At 43.2% G+C, this 24873-nt stretch overlaps 1 protein-coding gene across 1 annotated transcript in view; it reads right to left on the bottom strand.

The window, feature by feature from the left end:
* Nucleotides 1-24596, bottom strand: part of LOC111147701 (chloride intracellular channel 5) — a 154205-nt gene extending 129609 nt beyond the window's left edge. Inside the window, exon 1 of the mRNA XM_022503934.1 lies at nt 24084-24596. Within this exon, the coding sequence (XP_022359642.1) occupies nt 24084-24596 (513 nt within the window). The remainder of the gene's footprint in view (nt 1-24083) is intronic.
* Between the last annotated feature and the right edge of the window lie 277 nt (nt 24597-24873).

Below are 24873 nucleotides of genomic sequence, written 5' to 3'. Positions count from 1 at the left end.
TTGTAAAATCTCCCAGTCTGTGGTATTTTTGTTACACAGCCTGGGCTGACTGATATAATACCCTTGCGCATACAGTCCCTCTTCATAGAGTGTCCCTTTCACTATTTTCACTGGACCAAATCCTTCAAAGAAAGTCTTCTTTTTCTGTAGAAGGACCTTTTTTTCACTTTCTGACTGAGTAATCGTTATTATAAATATGAAACCTTTCCTACAGAGCTGAAAGTCCTTGAAGTTACTCATCCGTGTGTCACCCATAACTCTCCAACCAGCATCTTTAACATGTGAAAATGATAGCTGAGTGCCTTCTCTGGGTATATGTGAAATAATTTCTGTGTTTAGTTGGAATCTTCACAATCACCTCACAAGGAAGATATTATTATTCTCATTTTAAAAATGGTGAAACTTACTGTATAATTCTACCTACCCGAGGTCTCTGGGATAGCCTAACTCATCGAGACAAGAGACAGAATGGGGGGGGGGGGGGGGAATGGAGGGTTAGTACTGAATAGATACAGAGTTTCTATTTTGCAAGATGATAAGAATTCTGTGGGCATACAGTGGTGCTACAGCATGACAGTGTGAATGTATTTAATGTCACTGAACAATACACTTAAAAGATGGTTAAGGTGTTACTTTCTTTTTAAAAGATTTTATTTATTTGGCAGAGAGATAGAGAGCACAAGTAGACAGAGAGGCAGGCAGAGGGAGAGGGAGAAGGAGGCTCCCCATTGAGCAGAGAGCCCGACGCAGGACTCAATCCCAGGACCCTGAGATCATCACCTGAGCCAAAGGCAGCTGTTTAACTGACTGAGCCACCCAGGGATCCCTGTTAAGATGTTAAATTTTATGTTAGGTGCATTTTCCCACAATTTGTTAAAAACTGGTGAAACTGAGGCTAACGTAATTTGCCCAAGGCCATCCAGCTAGAAAATGGAAAGGCTTGGATTTAAGCCTTCTCGGCCCACTGTTCTTGTTTTGTTTCATTTTGGTGCGTCTTCTCTCCCCTTTGCATAAATGTTAGTGTTCCTCCATGCTCTGTGCTTCACTTTCTTGGATTCTGGGTTCAGGATGAGAAAAAGATGGTCTCTCTAGGCAAACAAAGTAGAGTGATGTGCCCCCTTCCTGCAGAAGCGGCCCTACAGACACCTGGTTTCCCAGGTAGACTTGGTTGGATGCCAGCCCCACTCGCCTTAGCCAACCACCCTTGTGTGAGGTACAACCTTCACAGTCAGTGGTGTGTGGAGTGGGTTATCCCAGCTTATGAGAGCCAACTGTAAATCTCCTCCCAACTTGCTGTTCAGTGATGTCACACTGGCAGCTTGAAATTGGCTTTGGTGAGAATATATGTGCTATGGAAACCAGCAAATACTAAAAATTGAGACTTTTCTCCCCAGAGAAACTGTCGCTAATTGTTTACTGTGCACAATGTGCATACTGACTTTATTGGGGTCTTTACCCTCTTGGTATGAACTTCTTTACACCAATTACTACCGCTGTTATTTCTACATGCCAATGAGATCTCTACAGCTAATTTTGTCCCTCTTTTTACATTTACACCTGTATGTCTGCCTGCCTATTGGGCACATCAACTTGCATAGGCCAGGGCACATAAAAATGCTGAAAACGGGGGCGCCTGGGTGGCTCAGTGGTTAAGCCTCTGTCTTCAGCTCAGGTCATGATCTCAGGGTCCTGGGATCGGGTCCCATGTTGGGCTCTCTGCTCAGTGGAGAACCTGCTTCCTTCTCTCTCTCTCTCTCTCTCTCTCTCTGCCTACTTGTGATTTCTGTCAAATAAATAAATAAAATCTTAAAAAAATTAAAATTAAAATTTAAAAAAATACTGAAAACACTTTATCCTCCTTAATCTATAATGTCACTTTCCATATGGTCTTCCATATCCAAGGAGGCACTCAGTCGCAGATGTTCCATCCCCTAAATAATTTTCACTGACTGCATGCTTTTCATTGTTCTTTGAAGTAGTGCAGACTCTCATCACCTCTCACCTGTGATATAATGTTGACCGTTCATCTCAGCCAGCTAACTGGTCTACCAGCTTCCAACCTCCTTATCATATCAGAATTTCATAGTTGTTCAAATCTAATCAATCATTATTCTGATTCATTTTTCATGTCTCCCCATTAACCACAAAGTAAAATTCAGCTTCCTTAGTTCAGCACACAAAAGTTCCCACAGTAGGGCCCTAAACTTCATTTTCAGCATCATTTACTCACTGCGTCCCATAACACAGTCTGTGAACCACTAGTTGATTCCAAATAACCTCAGACTATTACCGCTGCTACCAGCTGGCCTTCCTTTCCCCTGCTCAACCTGGGCTCCTGCAGGACCTTTAGATTCCAGTTCATGTGTTGAATTGTGAAATTTTTCTGGGCCTCTTCCCTCCTCCTGAAAGAGCAACCACTCCTTTGCCATACATTATCACCTTGCACGGGTCAAGGACTCTGTGTGTGTGTGTGTGTGTGTGTGTGTGTGTGTGTGTGTGTGTGTTCCTCTTCCCACCTATGTTGAGTGTTTGTGAGATTCTTGTTCATTTTTATCATTTTAGTACCGAGTAGAATTCCTGGCCTATAGCAGATGCTAAATATAAATGACCTGGAGACACAAATTTAAATTAAAGTAAAATGATTGAGCTCATGTCACATATCCGTGATTCAGTTAAGCACTTCACTATCCGTAACAAGCCTCTGTGGTGCATATCATACCATATTCTCCAAATAGAGACATTGGCCATCAGGGATGTCAATCATTCCTTCAAGGTTAAAGAGTTAGTAAATAATACAGCTGATATTTCAACTCCATTCTGACTTCAAATTCCATGCTTTTCCCACTACTCCGGGATTTGTTTTAACAAGGAAAACCTTGGTGGGAGAAAGCGGTGATGACCGAATGTCATAAGGGCCATATCTGGTGTATGTGTGAAATGTCACAGCACAGTCTGGAGAGAGGAGCTGGGTCTGAGATGGAGGGGACCAGGGAAGTCTTTTTACTGTGGAGGTGAACTTGGACCCTGTGATAGATATTGCAAAGGGGCTCAACTCAACCTTTCTAAACCCTTCTGGCATGGCTTCCTATACTATAGAGACCCACCCCCGGAAATTACATTTCTTAGACCCCCTTGCAGCTAGAGCATAGACATGCTCATTTCCACTAAACAAATGCATTATGTGTAAGGACAGATCAGCAGAGGTGAGCACCATATAGCCACAGTATGCATGGAATGTGAGATCTTAGAGCAAGCACCGTGGCAGAAGCACTGAGTTCTCTGGCCTGCAGGCCTGGTAGAAGGTTTAGTGCCTTGCCCTAGTGTCCCAGATGCCAGATGTCCCAGCAGAAAAATAGCAGCGGTGGGGTTGCCTCTAGAACCATCCCAACATCTGGTTCAGGATTTCTCCAGGCTGCTTTTTCTCTGGAGGTATAGCACTTAAGCCTGGCCCTGGCCCTCCCAGAAAAATCTGTGAATTTCCTAACACTCTAGAATGAATCCCTCTCTGCTTAAACTACTAGAGTGGATTCTTTTGTCTGCAACTAAGACCACTTACCAATAGAAGCACGGTCGGGGACAATAATAGGCTTGTTCCCCCATTTTCCTGGAGAGGTTATGACAGAAGTGTGCAGCCTGTCTCAGCTATTTCAAGAACAAGGCCACACTGTACATCACTTAGCAATTTGAGCTCGGTGGGTGTTAGGGTTTAAAACAGATACACATTTGTGTTATCTGTATTATTTTGGCTTGGTTTTGTGTTCAAATTAATTCAGAAGGTATGATATCGTCCCTATAGACAGAGCCAGTTCAGGCAGGAGGATATCTTGCCTCCTTCTTAATGTGAAATTAGCCTGGGGACCTGAGAGCAGCAATGTTGCTCCTTCTCAGAGGAGCAGATAGTAAGCCCAACTTGCCCAGATACTTGAGTGAGCCCTGCCGCATGGCAGGAATTGAGTCAGATAACCACAGTTTAATCTTCCAAGCAAGTCTGTGACATGGACAGGAATGGAAAACAAGGCTCCAAGAGGTGAAGAGATTTGCCCTAGTTCAACAGGTTTATAAATGGCCTCACTGGGATGAGAACCGGGGTTGACTCAGAAGTTCACGGACCTCCCATGCTGCCAGTCTGCCCAAGTGGGAGCGAGGAAGAGAAGCAAGATCATCATCCCTCTTGCCCTAAGACAAGACGCTTATTGGAAAGAAAAGTCCCAGCAACACGAGGGAGAAGGTAATTGAAGGGAGGTGGCAGGCACGGTTTACTGCCTATGCAAGAACATTAGCCTTCAACCTTCCTTAATATCCCTGCTTATTCCAGGTGCTGGGGGAACTGCTTTACTCTGTGGAGGGTGGACCCAACCTCTGTTCTACGGTGTGCCCCCCACTCCCCCACACCTTGTGACTAAGAGGAAAGGGTGGCTATAGATCTCACCATGGACTTGGCTGACCTCACCCCAACAGCCAACATCCTGGGCTCTCACCACACATGAAAAATAAACCCTACTCTTAAAGCCATGGTCATGGTTCCTATAACAAGCAAACAGATGCTCTTCTAGCTCATATGGGGGTTTGCAATTCATAGGAAATCTTACAAGTGTTATGATGGGGTCACAATAAGACATGAACAGGAGCTCTCCCAGAAGGCAAGGCTTGGAAGTTCTATTCCTTCCTCACCTCAAGTCATGAAACCACTGAGGGCCTGGGGAAACCAGAATCAACCCCATCAGCACATCCTGGTCAGCACGCTCTCCAAAATCATTACAAGGCACAGCTCCCTTACATCTGGAAGTGGGGACTCTTCCTGCCAATCATAATTCAGATGGAGTTCAAGGTTGTTTTTGCCAGAGGAGTTGTGTCCTAAGATTGTAAAGACAAGGCAAGTCTCCACAAGGTTCCTCTGCATTTCCTAAGGTCTTGGTCTCTTGGGAGAGCCAAAGAAATGATAGACTGCTCTTTCTAAATCTACAGCAGCAGGGACTGTGCCCATGGTGTTCACCGCTGGATCCGCAATATCTGGCACTAAGCCAGGCGCAGAGGAGACACTGATTCCTACCTTTTACCCCAGTGCCCACATTTCCTTCAAAGTTTAAGACCTGCTTCCTCCATGAAGCCTTCCCAGGTAAATCCAGTCCATGCTCATCTCTGAATGCCCTCTGTGCTTATCTGGAATGATGCATCACATATTCTAGAAACTGTTTCTCTTGTATTAATTTCTAAATGCTTCACAGTGTTCATCCTTCTCCCTGAGCCAGCTGGTCACAGTCTCACAGAAAGAAACACACTTTAAATTGCTTTTCTATCTCTCCAGTATCAGCATGAGGTCCAGAGTACAGGCTCTATAAAGATTAATTGACCTTTTATATGAAAGGGATGCCTAGAAAGGTGTAGACGATTGACTTGAGCCCATGCACACAGCTATTAAATGTTTTATTGTAAAATAAGAACTTACCACACTCACAAGAGAATTATTCAACCTTCACCCTCACATTTGCTCAGTAAACAACCCCTTCCTTCACCCCAGGTAACCTTCCCTGCTTTACCTTGCTAAGTTATTTTGAGGAAGAAGGACCCTCATCTGTGTGTCTGGGTTTCAGGATTAATACTCCATTGGCCCTAGTGACTGAAGCGGCAGCTTCTTTGATCCTCAAAGTTACTGCAGCTTTGATGGTTAGCAACTTGCCCCAGAGAGACTCTCAGTGAGCCTGGGTTTGGCCCATGGATATGGACAGCTTTACTGAGATTCACAAGAGCTGATTATTAGTTGAAGAGCTTTGCCTGAAGAGTTGCCAGTTTAAACCAACTGATTCCTACAAACTTGTAGCACAGGTACTATTTATTAATAGGAATAATTTTCATGGGTGATTTCTTTATTTTGTAGGCATGACCACTCTTCTGTCTCACTAAAGCCAGTCACCCACCTTCTTATTTCCAGACAAAGGAATAAAGAGAGGGGTCTGTGACCACACAGCTGGTTGATGTTCTGCTAGATCTGAACACAGCTCACCCAGGGATAGCATCATAGCATCGTCCTACAGAACTTTCTGCAACAGTAGCAATATTCCACATCTGCTCTTTCCAATACAGTAGCCATTAGGACCATGTGGCTGTCAAGCCCTTGAAATGTGGCTCATGACCGAGGCACGGAATGTCCAATATTTTTTTCATTTAAATTAATTTAAATGTAAATAGTCACATATGGCTCATAACGGTTGTTTCAAATAGCATTGTTCTAGGATAACCACGCCAGTTTATAGAGGGTGGCTACTGCCAAAGAAGAAGATGATCTAGGCAGTGCCCTCCATTCCCACCACTACAGCAGCACAGGACTAGGGTATTTCTGGAGAGGGAAAACACCCAGCTTTGGCGCAGTCAACACAAGGCCCTTATGTCAGTTATTCAACACCATCCCATATATTTGCTTTGCAATTATTATCATCGAAACCTCAGGACGTTAGTGGTTTCCTAAACAATGCATTCTCTTATATTTTGGCTGATGCCATGTTACTACTGTGCACCAAGCCTTGGCAGTAATGGGAGGCTGATGGCTTGTGACAGGCCTGGCACTGCTGTTGACCCGCGGACTCACGAAGGGATGTGGAAGGCTCTGCTACAGAGCATAAAAATGAGGCATGGCTTAAAGCCCAGATTTCTAATCTTTGTCTTCACAAGATGTTTGTCATGCACAAAACACTTGGTCTCAGGCCTCATTCACGTGGGAGGTCATCTCATATTTTTGAGGGAGTGTCATCTGAAGGTAGAGCTGCCAGTTAGCCCATGTTCCCATGGACACAATACAGTTCACACACAAATTCATTCTGGATGCTTAGGGCCTGGGTACTGGAAGGTAGCTTGAAAATAGGATTCCCTCTTGGGAGTACTAAAGCCCACTCCTAGGATTTTCCTGAAGATCTCATGGAATCACTAGAGTTTGAATGGGAAGAGGTTAAAAGATGGCATTTCCTTCCGGCTTGAGCCGATGAAAGATTAGCTGGGACATTTGTTTTCTGTCTCTTCAAAGGTACAAAATAAAGACTTTGCAAGTGACAACATACTCTCTTAAAAGAGAATGGAAAGAAGGAAGGTCAGCAAACAATCTTTGTCTGAAGGCCAAAATATTTGCTATGCTTGTCTCCCACAAAATCATTTTGGTGTCGTTATCATTAGATGTTAGTCCGGTTGGGCTTTATGACTACATTCCAAACTGTGATTCAAACTTGAACTCAAGGGGCCAATGATTGGAAAGAAAGGAGAAGCAATTCAAAAGAAGCGGGAATCTTTTTTTTTTTTTAAGATTTTATTTATTTATTTGACAGAGAGAGATCACAAGTAGACAGAGAGGCAGGCAGAGAGAGAGAGAGAGAGGGAAGCAGGCTCCCCGCTGAGCAGAGAGCCCGATGCGGGACTCGATCCCAGGAACCTGAGATCATGACCTGAGCCGAAGGCAGCGGCTCAACCCACTGAGCCACCCAGGCGCCCAAAAGAAGTGGGAATCTTAAAGTCGATTAGGACAACCTCCATTCTGGCCGGAATGGAACAAAAGAACCCAGATTTACACTTAACAATTAGAACATTACTTTAAATGACTGGTAAAGCAGACCAACTCTACAAAGTGATTGTTTTTGGGCATTGGGAATAAGCAGCGCAGAATCCAAATATAGCAGGATGGTCTGTCAGTTGAGGAGACAACACCGTCTGGGGCATGGAAACATCAGGGCAGCTAGAGTTCACAGATCTAAATACTGGAGGGGATGAAGATGTAGAGAGAAAGAGAGAGAGAGGGAGGGAGGGAGAAACTACCAAGTGTGGGGAAAGAACTGGAAATGAGTAGGAGAAACACTACCAGAATCTCACATAGGACTGGTTGTAGTTTGTTTTCCAGCAGTCAGAGTGGAAGCACCCTGTACGCATCAGATGGAGTCCTTAGAAACATATTGCTTTAGTAGTGGAGCTAAACCATTTTTTAGGATGGGATTTTCTAGACTCACCCTTAGAAAGATTACGAGTAAGCATCAAAAGGATCAAATTCATTCCAAGTAACTTAACTGCCCAACACTTTAAAGAAACATAACATAATCCAGTATCAAACAACATAAACTTCACTATGTCTGGCAATCAAAATCTATTACTAGACTATGCAAATAACTAGAAAAATAAAACTCATAATTAAAGAAAAGGCCAATCAATAAAAATAAACTTCATGCCCATATATATGGATATATTAAATATATATGGATAAGGTGATAGAATTAGTGTACAAGGACATTAAAATTGTCATTAAGAATAGACTCCATATGTTTAAGAAGGTAGGGGAAAACATGAATATGATAAGGAGAGAATTAGCAATAAATTCAACACTGAGATTAAATCAACAAATAACTTGAGGGGTGAAAATTACCAAATTCACCCCCAAAGAAAGATATCCCTGGATATCCCTATATCTATTAAACACACTGAATTTTAAGGGAGGGAGAAACCTTCCCACCAGGAAATCTCTAGTGAAAATGCTTCCCCTGGCAAACTCTATGAAACTATTAAAGAAAAAAATTCCACAAAAGCTCTTCCAGTAAACAGAAGAGGAGGAAACACATTCTCAACTTACTCTGTAAGGCCTACATTATCTTGATAACAAAACCAGACAAAGAAATTAAAAGAAAACTACAGACTAATATTCGTCATGAATACCAAGGCAAGGACTTTAACAAAATTGTAGTAAATCAAACCTAGCAATCTATGACAATAATGATAAATCATGACTAAGTGAGACTGATCCCAGAAATCTAAGGTTGGTTTAACACAGGAAAATAAATGAATTTATTTCACATTAACAGAAAAATTAGATGAGGGGTGCCTGGGTGGCTAGTAGGTTAGGTGACCCACTCTTGATTTTGGCTTGGATCTTGGTCTTGGGGTCATGAGATCTAACCCTGCCACAGGAAGGCTCTGTGCTCAGCAGGGAGTCAGCTTGCGATTCTCCTTTTCCCTCTGCCCCTCCTCCTACTCACATGTTCTCACTGGCGTGTGCTCACTCACACTCTTTCTCTAAAATAAATAAAATCTTTTAAAAAAGAAAAACCACATGATAAAACACATTTGGCAAAATTCAATACACATTCATGCTTTTAAAAACTCTCAAAAAAAAAAAACTAGGAATAGAAAAGAACTTATGATATCTGTGAGGGGCGCCTGGGTGGCTCGGTTGGTTAAGAGTCTGCCTTTGGCTCAGGTCATGATTTCAGGGTCCTGGGATTGAACCCCATGTCGGGGTTCTTGCTCAGCAGAGGCGTCTGCTTTTCCCTCTGCCTCGGCCCCTCCCGCCTTCTGTTCTCTCTTTAAAATAAATAAATAAAATCTTCAAAATAAATAAATAAGATCTTAAAAATACAGTTAATGTCATCTTTAATGATGAACGATTGAATATTTTCCTTGTAAAAATGAGAACAAAGCAAGAAAGGAAGGAGTAAAGGAAAGAATACAGATTGGAAAGGAAGAAATAAAGATGTCCTTTTTAAAAGATGATGTGAGAATATAGAAGAAAATCTTTGTGACCTTGGGTTAGACAATCATATCTTGGGACACAAAAGCACAAATGATAGAAGAAAAAAAATGAAAAATGGACTTCTTCAAGATCAAAACTTCTGTGTTCAAAAGACACTACTCTGGAATTGAAAAGTCAAGCCTCAGACTTGCAAACTATTTGAAAAATACTTATCTAATAAAGAAATTGTATTGTGACTATATAAAGAACTCTTAAAATTCAATATAAAAAAATTTCAATATAAAAAGACACAATACAAAAATAACAAAAACTCAACGTCACTCATTTGATTGGGAAATGCCAATCAAAACCACAATGAGATATCACCTCACACCTGACAGAATGGCTAAAATAAAAAACACAAGAAACAACAGGTGTTGGCGAGGATATGGAGAAAAAGGAACAGTTTGCACTGTTCGGTGGGAAGGAAAACTGATGCCATCACCATGTAAGACAGTATGGAGGGTCCTCAAAAACTTAAAAATAGAACTACTTTGCAATTCACTAATTGCACTACTGGGTATTTACCCAAAAATACAAACCATTGATTAAAAGGGATCCATGCACTCTTATGTTCAGAGTGGTTCTGTTTACAATAGCCAAATTGTGGAAGCAGCCCAAGGGTCCACTGATTAATGAATGAATGAAGAAGAAGTGGTGGATATATACGATGGGATATGATTCAGTTATAAAAAAAGAAATGAGACATTTGTGACAACATGGGTGGATCCTGAGAGTACAATGCTAAGCGATATAAGTCACTCATATGTGGAAATTAAGAAAAAAACAAATGAACACAGGATAAGAAAAGAAAGAAAGAAGGAAAGAAAGACCAGGAAATAGATGGAGAACAAACCAAACGGTGGGTCACCAGAAGGGAGGTGAGTGGGGGGATGGGTGAAACAGAAGATGGGGACTGAGAAGGGCACTTGTCATGATCAGCACTGGGTAATGTATGGAAGTGTTGAATCACTATATTGTACCCTTGACATGAGTATAACCCTGTATGTTAACTATACCAAGACTAAAATTTTTAAAAAATATAAATTAAAGCTGCAAGGAAACACCATTATACATTTACCAATATGCCTAAAACTTAAAAGATTGAAAATACCAAGTGTTGGAAAGAAACCAACTAGAAGTCTCATCAAATTTCTGGCAGTCAGTTGGAAAATAATTTGGAAATTTTTAATAAGGTAAAATATCCACTGACCATATGATCCAAGAATTCCACTCCTAAGTATTTGCCCAAGAGAGATGAAAGCATAATCAATACAAAAGGTTATGTGTGCACATTTACAGTCCCTTTGTTATAAAAGCCCCAAACTGAGAAGGAACCCAAGAGTCCATCAACTGGTGAATGCATGAATGGATTGTGGCATATCCATACAGTGGAATACTACTTAGTAATAAAAAGGAACGAACTGCTGATATATACACCAACAAGAATGAATCCAAAAGCATAATGTTAAGTGAGAAAAACCACACACAAAAGACTACACAGAGTATAACTCCATTTACATACTTTCTAAAAAGGCAAACCTGTAGTGATAGAAAGAGGATCAGTGGTTTCCAGGAGTCAGAGGCTGACCGGGAGGAGATTCATGACAAATGAACAGGAGGGAATTTTTTGAGGTGATGGAAATGTTTTACATCATGATCATGATGCTTGTTACTAATTGTATACATTTGCCAAAACTTATTGAAGTGTACACTCAAAATTGCTAGATGTATGCAAATTATATCCCCATAAAATTGCCCCAAAGAAGCAAAGAATATAATAGGATATATGGTAATGTCATAAGTATTTAATAAAAGGGAAAAAAAAGGAGAGAATTTCAAATATTGAACACACATATCTATTCTAGAATGTGCACAAAATGTCTCTGGAAACACATACGTGAAATTTTTAGAATGAATTGCTTCAGAAATGCAAATGGGGTATCTGAGGGGATCCGATGGAGGAGCGACTCTATCTTTTGTACCTTTGAAATTTTGAGCCGTGCAAATAATAAACCTACTTAAAGGAGCAAAAAAGTCAGTGAAGTTCCAAAACCTGCTGTTATTCAGTATGATTTGAGTCCAAATCCTGTTACTCTGCGTGAACATCTCTCTTCTTTACTCCTCGTTTCCTCCTGGCCTTATTTAAAAAATCACAGGACTCCCTAAGAGTATGTTCAATACATACTTCAGAGCATGGCAATAGTAAAAACTTATGTGAAAGAGAGAAGGTCCCCGTGGGATGGAGACAATTTTACTGCAGGGTAGAATGAAGTTCCATGTCCTGCAGGTTAGAATCCGTGGAGGTTCTCAGGTTCGTCTCCTACAACTGTCTTTTTTACAAGTGAGAAGTCTAAGGCCCAGAGAGTACCTGTGACCTCGCCAGTGTTGCACAGCTAGTCAGTGTCACTATCCAGATGGGGACCTACCTCCTAAGTCTCACTGCAGAAATAATACCAGGAGAGCAGGTGGCCTAGCACAGAGCATGGTTCAAAGTAAACATTCAGTAAGTATGAATTTCCTCTTTGTTTTTCCCTCCTCTAGCAGCTGGCTTCTTATCAGGACTCAGCACCCACCCACCCACCCCCCCTCCAAGTCAAATATCAGTGGATGCAGGGACATAAGGGCATTTGCTTAAAGCTGACCACATTCCCCAAAATACACGAATAAGTTTACTCTTTAAAAAAAAGGGGGGGGGGCCTGGGTGGCTCAGTGGGTTAAGGCCTCTGCCTTCAGCTCAGGTCATGATCCCAGGGTCCTGGGATCAAGCCCCGCATCAGGCTCCCTGCTCAGCGGGGAGCCTGCTTCCCCTTCTCTCTCTCTCTGCCTGCCTCTCTGCCTACTTGTGATCTCTGTCAAATTAATTAATTAATTAGTTAATTAATTAATTAAAAGAACTTAACTGCTCTTCCCACAACCTGTTCAGTTTCAGTCAATTTGACAAATATTTATGAGCCTTGACTACAGGCCAGGCTCCATGCTAACACTGGGTGTACCCACAGAGGGGAGTAAGAAATGGCCCAGAATGCTTTCCCTGCAGTGCTTTCAGACTAGGGAGGAGCAGCCTTTTTTGATGATTGTAATTTAGGTGACACATGCTCTGATGGAGGTAAACACTAAGGGAGTATCACATAGAACAACCTGGAGGTTTGGAAATGGCCTCCCAGGGTATTTGAGTCCGGGAAGATGAGGAGAAGTTGGTCAGATGACAGAGGGGAGGAAATGCTATAGACAGAGGAGTCAGCCTGGGCAAAGCCGGTCTGGTGGGAGCTCAGCATTCCGGGGGCATAACAATGCAGAAGGAGATGGGGCCAGAGAGGCCGTTAGCTTGTTGGGGGCAGGGTTGGGATCTTGGTTATGCTCAGGGGTGGACTTGATCACATTGGCAAGGGACAGGGCTTAAAGCAGAGAAGTTAAGTGTCCAAATATGCACATTTGCTCCAAGGGATGGTCTTTACTCCATTAGGTGGGTGAAGGATACCTGGGAGTTCATTTTACTCTGAGCAACACCTACAGAGCCCCTATGACAAGTCCAGCAGCCCACAAGACACTGTGCTGCAGAGATAAGTAAAATAGGGTCCCTTCCTCAAGGATCTAACAGTCTGGTGAACTGCTCTTTAGAAAATGAGAGCTCAGGAGTGCCTGGGAGGCTCAGTCAGCCACGTGTCTGTCTTAGGCTCAGGGTCCTGGGATGGAGCCTCGAGTCAGGCTCTCTGCCCAGTGTGGAGTGTGTTTCTCCCTCTCCCTCTGCCTCCTCCCCACTACTTATGCTCTGTTTCTCTCAAAGAAATAAATAAGTAATACCTTAAAAAGAGAGAGAGAGAGGGGTGCCTGGGTGGCTCAGTGGGTTAAAGCCTCTGCCTTCGCTCAGATCATGATCTTAGGGTCCTGGGATCCAGCTTTGCATCAGGATCTCTGCTTGGTGGGGAGCCTGCTTCTCCCTCTCTCTCTGCTTGCCTCTCTGCCTACTTGTGATCTCTCTCTCTGTCAAATAAATAAAATCTTTTAAAATTTAAAAAAAAAAAAAAGGGAGAAAGAGAAAGAAAATGGGAGCCCAGAAAAGGATCTGTCATCCACTAGTCCAACACCAAGCCCCTCCCCCAATCTTGTGATTGGCAGCCCCCTCGTGGTTAGTTGGTGTTCTCGCCCCCTGTGTTGACACTACTCACCTTCTCCTGGTTAATGTGTTTGGTTTGGCTTCTGTGTCTATTGACAGACAGTGTTAGGTCAATTATATGGATGCAGAAACACAAAGGCAGGCCCAGGAGGAAGGACACATTGCATTAGCTATGGCTATGCATTAACACAGGCTGTCCCTTGTACTGTTGAACACTGACAGCTGTGGGAATCCTCAAGTCCTGTGATTGTAATGTTCCTTCGGAGCTCAACAAATCAAATTAATCCCTCAGAATACTGGCTTTCTGCCCAGCGTCAGAATGATGTGAAGAACGTGCCAGGCATTCTCATCAATGTCTGGGATCTAAGGAGATGAAGGTGCAAACAGTCCACTGGCTTCTCACAGAACCCCTTGCATTTGGTGGCAATATGGACCCCAGGACTGGCTGTCGCATGTCCATGCTTCATCTCGACTAATTCCTACCTGCAGAGGCTGCAGTGAGTCAAGAGTGCCTCCCTCCCCAAAGCTGGGCCCGGCCAGAACCTTGTGGCTCTAACTAAATTAAGAGATGAGATGAGATCGTCCTGGATTAGGAAGGGTCTTAAATCCATTGACAAGTGTTTATAGGAGAAGAGAGGAAAGGGGCGCCTGAGTGGCTCAGTTGGTTAAGCCTCTGCTTTTGACTCAAGTCATGGTCTTGGGGTCCTGTGATCTAGCACCCCCCCCACACACACACATTCTTCCCTCTGCCCCTCCCCACGCTCAGACTTTCTCTCTTACGCTCTCTCTCTCTCTCACGTGCTCTCTCTCTCTCAAATAAATAAATAGAATCTTCAGAGGAGAAAACAGAGACAGACACAGGAGAGAAGGCCATGTGATGATGGAGCAGAGGCTGGAGTGATGCAGGCACAAGTCAGGGGATGCCAGGAGCCACCAGAGGCTGGGACAAGCAAGGAAGGACTTTCCCCTAGAGCTGGCAGAAGGAGTGTGGCTCTGCCAACACCTGGACTGAAGACTTCAGGCCTCTAGTGTTGTGGGAAAATAAATTCCTATTGTTTGAAGCCTCCAGTTTATGGTCATTTGTCACAGTGACTCTAAGAAACTAATATGGGGGCTTGGAGCTCCACTGTTGCAGTCCCCCGGGACCAGCCTTCCTGCTGCTGCATTGCCCTGAGCATCCTTGGGGGTAGCTCATTGCCCCCTCCCTCCCTCCTTTCCTTCATTCAATCATCATTTAAGTAGCCATGGATTAAGTATATGAGAATGGAAAAAAGGCAAGAGTTCACAGCTAGAGAGAGAGATACAGATATAAAAAGGTAATTGTAGCATTCAGTGTTATGGGCTGAATCGTGTTCTCCCAAAGTGTGTATGTTTAATCCTAATCCCTAGTACCTCAGAATGTGACTGTATTTGGAGATAGGATCTTTAATGAGTTAATGAAGTTAAAATGAAATCATTAGGTGGGCCCTGGTCCAATGGGACTGGTTGTCCTTATAAGAAGAGGAAATTAGGACATGGACACACACAGAGAAAAGACCATGTGAAGACACTGGAGGAAAATGACCATCTATAAGACAGGGAGAGAAGTCTTGGAGGAAACCATCTCTGCTGACACCTTATAAATTTCTGTTGTTTAGGCCATGCAGTCTGAAGCACTTTGCTATGGGAATCCTAGAAAACGGATACATTGGAGTAATGGAGGAGACTCCAACCAGCCCTGATTGGAGGGGCCAGAAAATGCATCTACAAGAGATGACTTCTAGGACAGTGGGTTGTCTCCAGAAGGGATAGCATTGAAAGGGACAATGTGAGCAAAAGCCCAGTCTTTAAAAGGCATGAAGGATGCAGTAAAATACAAGTCAACACTTTTCGAGGCAAAGAGTGAGTGGGGAGTAGCAGCTAATGCTATAGGTCTTGGCTGAAAGGCTGATGGGGCATGTAGACCTTCATATGTATTCCCTTCTTTCTGGCCTTTTCCCTGGGAACAGTGGGGAGGGCTGCACGGCTGGAAACAGAGCATGGTCAGATGTGCTCTTTATCTGGATCATTCTGGTGACTAGGTGGGGGCTTCTTGGTGAGGAGCTGAGCCCAGAGGCCGAGGGACCAGTTGAGTCACTGTGGCCAAGATGACAGTGGCCAGTGGTGGCCAAGACGGAGAGAAGAGAACATTCAGGGAATGAAATTGACTAGACTATGGGGAAGTGAAAAGGTAGAAATCTATGTTACTCAAAAGTTTAGTTTGTCTAAGTGACAATATTGCCCACCAAGGTAGTTGTGGGTACATGGACATAGAGCTTGCAGTCCTTGCAGGAAAATGTCCAAAATTTCCCCTAGAAAACAGGTGGATCCTAGTATGGGTATTTATGTCAGAATAGCACCTTGCCTTCATTTTCATAGCTGACATAATCCCCATGATGATTCAGGTCCTGCTCCTTCATTACCCTTATGGGAGGGTTTCTCCACAAGCTTTTGTCAGATACTAAAAGGCTTAGAGCAAGCAGCTGGCCCCAAAGGGAAGAAAAAAAGGAATGAATTGGGCCATTCATCACACATTCTACTCCCTCCCACATGGACATACAAGGCATGAATATCTAGGTAGGGTAAATGGAATGCATCATAATGACAAATAACCTTGAGGCGTCATGAGATCATCCTCCACTAAATAAATAAATAAATAAATAAATAAATGCATAGACTTTTAGAATGTTCCAAAACCTCCCGAAGCATATCCATGAACATCCAGCATCCCAGGCTAGGAATGCCAATTTAAAGGAAAGTGCCCTGAATTTAGAAGCCCGAGCCCCAGCCTGCTACTAATTTGCAGGCAGCCATGGGCAAGTTTGTGGACTCTTCTGGTTTTTAATTTTCTTATCATAGCACTAGAATTCTGTGACCTCTTTGATCGATGGCATTGGTTCACAAAGCCAACTCATTCATATGGGACCCAGGAAATGATTTTGATTAAAATTGGGGTTTGATTATGTTCCCAGCACCCTAATGAAGAAGAAAGTTATGAGAAGAATAGACATCTTTGATCAAACCTGCTCATTGCTCTATTTAATATAAGCTTCATTTGTTCCATGAAAGCACGATTGGGCTCATGCAACAGGGTCAGACTTGTCTCTTCTCACAGTGCTTCCAAGGACACATTTGGCATGCTTTTTTAGTGACACCAGGGATCATGGAATAGGAAGACCCTTGCAGGGCTCCAGACATTTCTAGACATCTACGTGATAGCTACAACTTCTAACTAGCCCAGCAAAGCTAAGACAGACCATAGAAACACATTTTTTTAAAACTAGAAACTATCCTAAAATGATATCAATAAAAACTTGGTGCTGAATCCGTATATTCTCCAACCCAAATATAACAAAACTAGATATACATATAGCTAAAATGTAAATCAGCATCACACTGGCTAGTGTTTTCCAGAAATTTGCCTCTATGTAGCCAAGTATCAGCCAAGTATCTAAATAGTTGGACATATCCAGATAGTTGAATGAATAAATTACCAAAAAAAACTATAGGTGGTCATTTCACACAATGAATTTATATCTAAGTGCTTGAACTAATTTTAGAAGTGAAGCTTACAAAAACAAAGCAAAACAAAAACAAACAAAAAGAAATGAAGCTTGCTACATGTCTATTGGGTCCTGATCCACGCAGTATGCGGAAATGCTCTCTAATTTGCTTCTCCATCATCCTAAACATGGCTTTGCTCCCAATACCACTCTCGGTTGCCTTCAGGATAATATCCAAGCCCTCCAGTTTGCCATGCAAACTGCATTGCTAGGTCATCAACCTCGTCATCTGCTCTGAAACTGTGCATGCCTTCTCTCCACTCCAGCCAATCAGATGGAGTTATGCACACACTCATATCTGCTGTGCCTTTGCATATGCTGAACCCAGTGCCTGCAATGTCCACGAACATCCCAACCCAGCTGCATTTCCCTCTTTTCTCAGTGGGATTTTACAGTTTCTCACCTGCAATTATGAATTTTTATTTGCCTCCAAACAAACCTCAGCTTTAGAAAACTTCCAGGAAGGATACGGAAGGTGAGGGGACTTGTTCACACCAGAGCTTGGCCAAGTAAAGATTCCCAGGCCCTCAGATGCTGGCAGAAGAGAAAGGGATGCCTTATATGCCCATAAGATTTTTTTTTTTAAGATTTTATTTATTGGGACGTCTGGGTGGCTCAGTTGGTTAAGCAGCTGCCTTCAGCTCAGGTCATGATCCTAGCGTCCTGGGATCAAGTCCCACATCGGGCTCCTTGCTTGGCGGGGAGCCTGCTTCTCCCTCTGCCTCTGCCTGCCATTCTGTCTGTCTGTGCTCACTCTCTCTCCCTCACTCTCTGACAAATAAATAAAATAAAAAAAAATTTTTATTTATTTATTTGACAGAGAGAAATCACAAGTAGGCAGAGAGGCAAGCAGAGAGAGAGGAGGAAGGAGGCTCCCTGCCAAGCAGAGAGCCCGATACGGGGCTCGATCCCAGGACCCTGGGATCATGACCCGAGCCGAAGGCAGAGGCTCCAACCCACTGAGCCACCCAGGTGCCCCAATGCCCATAAGATTTTTAAAACTGAACATTGCTATCAAGACAAAATTTCAACATTTATCCACAACTTAGGCTTATTCATTCATTTACAAATTATACTGATGTACAACTGGAAGAACTCACTGTGCACATTACTAAATAGCTAAAAATTAACATGTAAGAGGACTAGACAAAATTAAATAGAAATATTGCTTACTATTCTATATACGGATTCTAATATTCTAATATCTCATGAATTATGTTGAATCCCCTACTTTGGATACCATGACACCTGAGACAGCACCAGCTTCCTGTGCTATAACAAAAACAACAATTACTAATAATTCTGTGACACTTTCTGCTATGCTGAACCAAATTGTAGGGAGTCACTCCTTTAGAACCAAGTTTCCAGGCTACAAGTCTAAGAAACATTAACAAGGGCTATTGTGTTGCCTGACTTCAGAGGGTACCATTTACATAGCTAACAGTGCCTCCTAAATGTGTTCAGTGCACAACGTGTGCAACCCTGGATGGGGATCCTATGAGTTCCTCATCAGAGACAGACTCTGCAGGTGCTTTCCAAGGAACGGGCTGCACATGAACTGAAGGGCAAAGCATTTTGGTCTCATGTTGGTCCTTCCAACCACACCCAAATCTGGAGATAATAATCATTGTCAAGTGGTATCCCAGAGTGGGTAATATGTGGTAGCATATGTGTGCACCCTTGTAAAGATCTGGGGCCATATACCCTGAAATCAAATGAGGGAATGTGGATCCAGGAATGTTTGATAGCAAATTATTGACAAAGTTGTATTTGAATATCCCGACCAGTGCTTTTTCCACAATATTTCACTGTCCGTGTTAGGATCAGCTAATGGTACATTCATGAAATGTCTACTAACTATAAGGCACAGTGCTTAAAATAAATATTATTATTTTGTGGATGGTTCAGGTTCATCACAATAAATAATAGCTTAAGCTCACAAATATTGAGCACTTATTGTATGTCAGATACTATACCAAGCAACTATATGGACCATCTTATTTAATCTTCATAGCAATCCTATGAGGAGCTTACTATTATAAAACCCATTTTACCAAAGAGAAAATTGAGGCTCAGAGAAGCTTAACAATTTAACAGAAATTAATTGGCTCAGCCACATTTCAAACCATGCAGATTTCCAGAACCTGCTCTACGACATATACCTCCTGCCATAATCAGTGGCATCAATTACGTGCAGGATGGTGGTGTTCATTTGTACCATTTTTCTTTATAATAACCATCATCAGAATACTTTTTCTTTGCATTAAACAAAATGCCAGAAATCTCTCTCTCTTTTCTTCCCTTTCTCTTTCTCCTACTTTGTCTCTGTCTCTTTCCGCTTTCTCCCTCTCTCTCCTCTCTCTCTGTCTCTTATACACACACATACAAACACAATTATGTCTGCAGGTCCCTCCGTTTTAGCAGAACGCATAAAGACAATTTGCACACTCCTGTGTGGCAAATTCTGAACCACCACCCCTCTTGGCTGTCTATAATATGGACTACAACTCTCATTAGGTACCTTTTTTACACTGGATCTCAGTGAAATGACCAAGAAGCAATTATTTCTTTCCTTTTATTATCTTCAAGAATTGTGTTTCTCTGTCTTCCCCTACAGGACAGTTGGCATTAAGATATGGTGTGTTTGTCTCTTATCCAGTACCTGGCATGTAGTTAGTAAGTTGTAAATGATGAATGGATGGATGGATGGATGGGCAGATGGCAAGAAGGATGGAGGAAAGGTGAGAAGGAGGGAGGGAGGAGGGAGGGAGAAAAGACCGTGTATGAGCACATTTTCTTGCGCATATATTCCTGGAGAAGACGTCATAGGTGAAATGGGAATAACATCTCCATTCACTCAGTAGCTCTGGTCAAAACCCCTAGAGACAACCCTGGCTCTTCTCTTTCTTTATACATCACACCAGCAGAAGCTTTGGGCTCACTCTTCAAAGCCATTGCAGTCCTACTCCGCTCTACTTCCACTGTGGTCACCATTGGCCAATCCACCATCGTCTCTTGCCTAGTTTTTCAACTGCCTCCAAACTGTCCTCTCTGCTTCTATTCTTTCTCTTTTGCAGTCTGCATTCATAAAGGTAGCCAGGGGACGCCTGGGTGGCTCAGCCAGTTGAGCGGCTTACTCTTGATTTCAGCCCTGGTCATGGTCTCAGGGTCGTGGGTTCGAGCCCTCAGTCGGGCTCTGCACTCAGTGCAGAGTCTGCTTGAGATCCTCTCTTGCCCTCCCCCCCATGCTCTATCTCTCTGTCCTTCTAAAATAAATAAAGGAATCTTAAAAAGCAAACAAACAAAAAACAAAAAAAACTCTGATGTCTCTCATGTCAGTCCAAGTAAAAGGGAAAGGGCTTCCTCCACGTGCTCTGTGCCTACCTCCACCTCTCTGGCCTCACCTGCTGCCACCTTACCGCCCTTGCTCCCCCCAACTCCAGCCACACTGTCTCCTCACTCCCCTCCTCACTGTCACTCTGTCCCACTGTGGGAAGCTGAAGAATGGCTCCCAAGCATGTCCATATCCTAATTGCAAGAACCCATGCGTGTTGCTTTCGGTGGCAATAGGGACTTAGCAGATGTGATTGAATTAAGGATCTTCAAATGGAGATTATCCTATATTATCCTGGGGGACCCGAACTAATCACAAGTCTTTTTATAAGAGGGACGTAAGAGGAGTCAGATTAGAAGAAGGAGAGAAGCAGGGAGTGCCATGGAGTTAGGACGTCGGCCAGGAACCAGGAATGAAGACAGCTTCTAGAAATTGGAAGAGGGAAAGAAAACAGATTGCCCCCTGAGCCTCCAGAAAGAACACAGCCCTGCGCACACCTTGATTTTAGCTCCATAAGACTTAGTTCAGATTCTGATGCCCAGCAGTACAAGAGCATGAATTTGTTGTGTTGTTTCAAGCCACTGAGTTGTGTGGTCATCTGTTACATAGGACAGTAGGACACGTCCACACCCGTTACTCTGTTTCATGTTTCTTTAAAGCCCATCACCACCAGGCATATGTTGTATCTGCTTATTGTCCACCAGTTTTTCCCACTACAGTGCAAAATGCGGGGGACCCAGGACTTTGTTATAAACCCAGGGCCTGACATAATAACAATACATTGAATGAATAAATAACTGCTATATTTTAATTATGACATTGCCCGACACCCTGAAATGGCCGAGCCTCAGTAAAATGCCGGTTGAACACACAGTGACAAACCCGCATGACATTTTTCCTGGCTTGTCTAGAACAGCTGAAAATGCATGCAAGTGAGTACGTTATGACGCAGCCCAAGTGGTCCGCACTGCAATGGCTCATGGGAAGAATGACCCCAGGAGACTTCCAGCATTCTGCTGTTCCCACACCCCAGAGCTGGGGGGAGGGAGGAGCCTGAGCAGGTGACACTTAGGCCCTCCACTCCCAAGTAAGGAGAGAAGCCCCCTGAAGACTCTGCCTTTGCGTTTATTTTCCATTCAACACTGAATAAAGAGCGGTGGTGGGGTTGGTGCCGGATGAGGAAGCAGGGATGGGGAGCGTCGCTCTTCTTACTGAGCACTGCTAAAGATCTTTAAAAAAAACAGTGCCCACATAGGAGCTGAGGCGTCTTACTTAACAATTACATTAAAAAGAATGTAAACCGGGGCACCTGGGTGGCTCACTGGGTTAAGGCCAGGGTCCTGGGATGGAGCCCAGCATTGATCCAACCCACTGCTTGGCGGGGAGCCTGCTTCCCCTTCTCTCTCTGCCTGCCTCTCTGCCTCCTTGTGATCTCTGTCTGTCAAATAAATAAATAAAATCTTAAAAAAAAAAAAAAAGAATGTAAACCTAAAGAGTTCGTTAAAGCCAATATTTGCTTTTGGGAACTACAGATCTTAATTAACATAGGACCACACATTTCCTTCAAACAGTTTTTCCTATTGCCGATACCAGCGGGAGATGCCAATACTTCTGTTTTCTCCTACTTCCGTTGTTTCGGCACCCTTGGCAGGCTAACTTCTGGGGAAATCAACACTCCGCCAAATTTACAAATGTCTTAATGGGTGTCGCCAGTGACCACGATCCACCTTGTCGGCTACATAAAGCTGCATGGATGATTCTGTCCCGAGAAAAATACACCACTATTCCTCACTAAGTGCAGGGTTTTGTGGGATGTTTTTGTTGTTGTTGTTGTTGTTGTTTTTAACTAACATAACAGTGATGTGGATTTGGAAGCTGGGAGGCTGCTTGTATGCACCTGTTTGAACATCAGTCACCTCCTCAGCGGAGCCTCTCCTGATTCCTTCCCGCACACTTGATTGCTCCTTCCCGGGAATACCCACTGCGCTCAGCTGAGCCTCTCATTCACCGAAATTAACCACGTGCAAATCTGTCTCCTGTACCACACTGCTGATTTCTTTTTTTTTTTTTTAAGATTTTATTTATTTGACAGAGAGAGAGATCACAAGTAGAGAGAGAGAGAGAGGAGGAAGCAGGCTCCCTGCCTAGCAGAGAGCCCGATGTGGGACTCGATCCCAGAACCCTGAGATCAGGACCTGAGCCGAAGGCAGAGGCTTAACCCACTGAGCCACCCAGGCAGCCCCACACTGCTGATTTCTTGACAGTAAGTTCCCTCCTCATCTCTCACACCCCTCCCACCCCCCCAATAACATAATACCAGGCAAGTTTTGAGGGGTCCCTAAGTATGAGCCAGACACTCCCGCTAGTTGCTCTTTAAAAACCTTGTGGTAGAACAAAGGAGATGCAATTTACACACAAAACAACTAGGGAAAAATACAAAGTCAAAAAATAATAATATCCTCAATGAGCAAATAAAATCTATTTTACTGGAGTTATTAGAAACCACAAAGGGGACAAATAAGTGTGAACTGAGGGTTTTGTGGGTTAAAACAAAGTATTTATTAATACGTGGTCTTCATACTAAGAAAAGTGTAAATATGAATATTGTCAGGGAGTGGATGTTGGAGAAGAACGTTCTTCCCTTGTGATTCATAAAGATGAATCATCTTTGATTTATAAATCATGATTTATGAATCATAAAAATGATTCATAAAGATAGCCCTGGAATGCTTTTTTAATGTTTTGATAACATTGTAATAAATGTTCTTTACCACAATATGAGTCTAAAACAAAGATTACCAAGGTTCTTTCTACATCATAAGCATTAAAGTTCTGAGTATCTAAGTTCTGAGAATCTATCTATCTAAGCATTAAACATTAACACTGGCTATTAGCATCTTAATACTCTTACCACTGAAATCATTTCATGATTCATCAGGTATTTTCGTTATATTGATGCTGAAAGGGTAGGCTCAGTGACAGAGGTAACGTTTATTGACCATATATCTGAAGTATCTGTGACCTTAGAAATACTAAGAAGGAAACCCCGGTGCCTGGCTGACTGTGGATTCGATTTCCTCTCGCAAGACTTAGTTTCATTTTTGCAAACTGAGTTGACAAAAGAAATCTAACCAGTCGGGAAAAAATACTCAATGTCTGTCACATAGGTAAGGATTTGAGCTCCATTTTATGCTCACTTGGAAGTGAACTCTAAAAAACATGCTTTGCCTGTAGTCTATAAAGTCAATGACTGAGACACACAATTTAAATGCACTCTCCAATTCTTATACTTTGGCGTTGGTGGTATAGTGGTGAGCATAGCTGCCTTCCAATTCTTATACTTTGGAGCATTCCTGAGGGAACTCTGGAATTGACTCATTTAACCAGCCCCACTCTTGAATATGTCTTGAGATCCAAAGACCAGGACATCCTGCATCTCTTCCTGGACACTTGGAGCAAAAGAAGACCCCAATTAGTCCATCCACCCATGCAAGGGTACCTATCAGAGACAGCCCTTACCTTCAAAAACAGGCTGATCTCAGGGTGTGTGGAAGCTGGGTTGTTTGCTTCCAAGCCATCAGCAGCAGAATTGCTGGTGAATAAGGTCCTGCTCTGCTGGATGGTGAAGTTTTGGGGGGAAAGCTGGGGTCCCGTCTTCCTGTCTCCATCCTTCTGGGGTGTCTCCGGGCCAGGCTCCTGGTCTTGGGTGGGTGAGTGTAACTCTTCCATTGAGATGCCCTGGTCTTCCTGCTGCTCCTTTGGGTGAAGATCCTGGGCAAGATCCTCATCAGGCAGGAGGTATCCAGCTGCTTCTGGCTGGGAAGAGGTCAAGCCCTTCTCCTCACCTCCAGTCACATAAACAGAGTCATATTCATGGGTTTCCAGATCAGTGGCATAGACATTGCTTTCTGGCAGGCCTCCGTGGATGTTATCATAAAGAGGAACTTCATCCTCTTCTGGCTGCTCTGAAAGCTCATACAACCCTTCCTTTTGGACTGTGTCATAGACGGTGTTATTTTCTTCGTCGTTCATGTTCGTGGATCTGGTAGATCTTTCGCAGGAGGACCTGAATGAATCAGGAATGAAGAAAGGGAGAGAGGGTGCTGTACCACCTTGCACAGGAATCAACAGGCTTTTGAAACACAGTGACTAGCAACAGCTACCCATGAGACGTCTCTAACAATCATTTACCAGAGACTTTCACCAGCAAACCACAAGTCCATTGGACGCAAGATAAAGCTGCCACCCTCAGTTAACTGCTTCACTCCTAAGGATACTTGCAAGCAGGCTCTGGAGGTTTCCTCACTGC

The sequence above is a fragment of the Enhydra lutris genome, unplaced genomic scaffold (assembly GCF_002288905.1).
Source record: "Enhydra lutris kenyoni isolate GAN:26980312 unplaced genomic scaffold, ASM228890v2 scaffoldscaffold17, whole genome shotgun sequence".
Lineage (NCBI taxonomy): Eukaryota > Metazoa > Chordata > Mammalia > Carnivora > Mustelidae > Enhydra > Enhydra lutris.
Note: the sequence above shows the minus strand (reverse complement) of the source record. Positions and strands in the feature narration are given on the sequence as shown.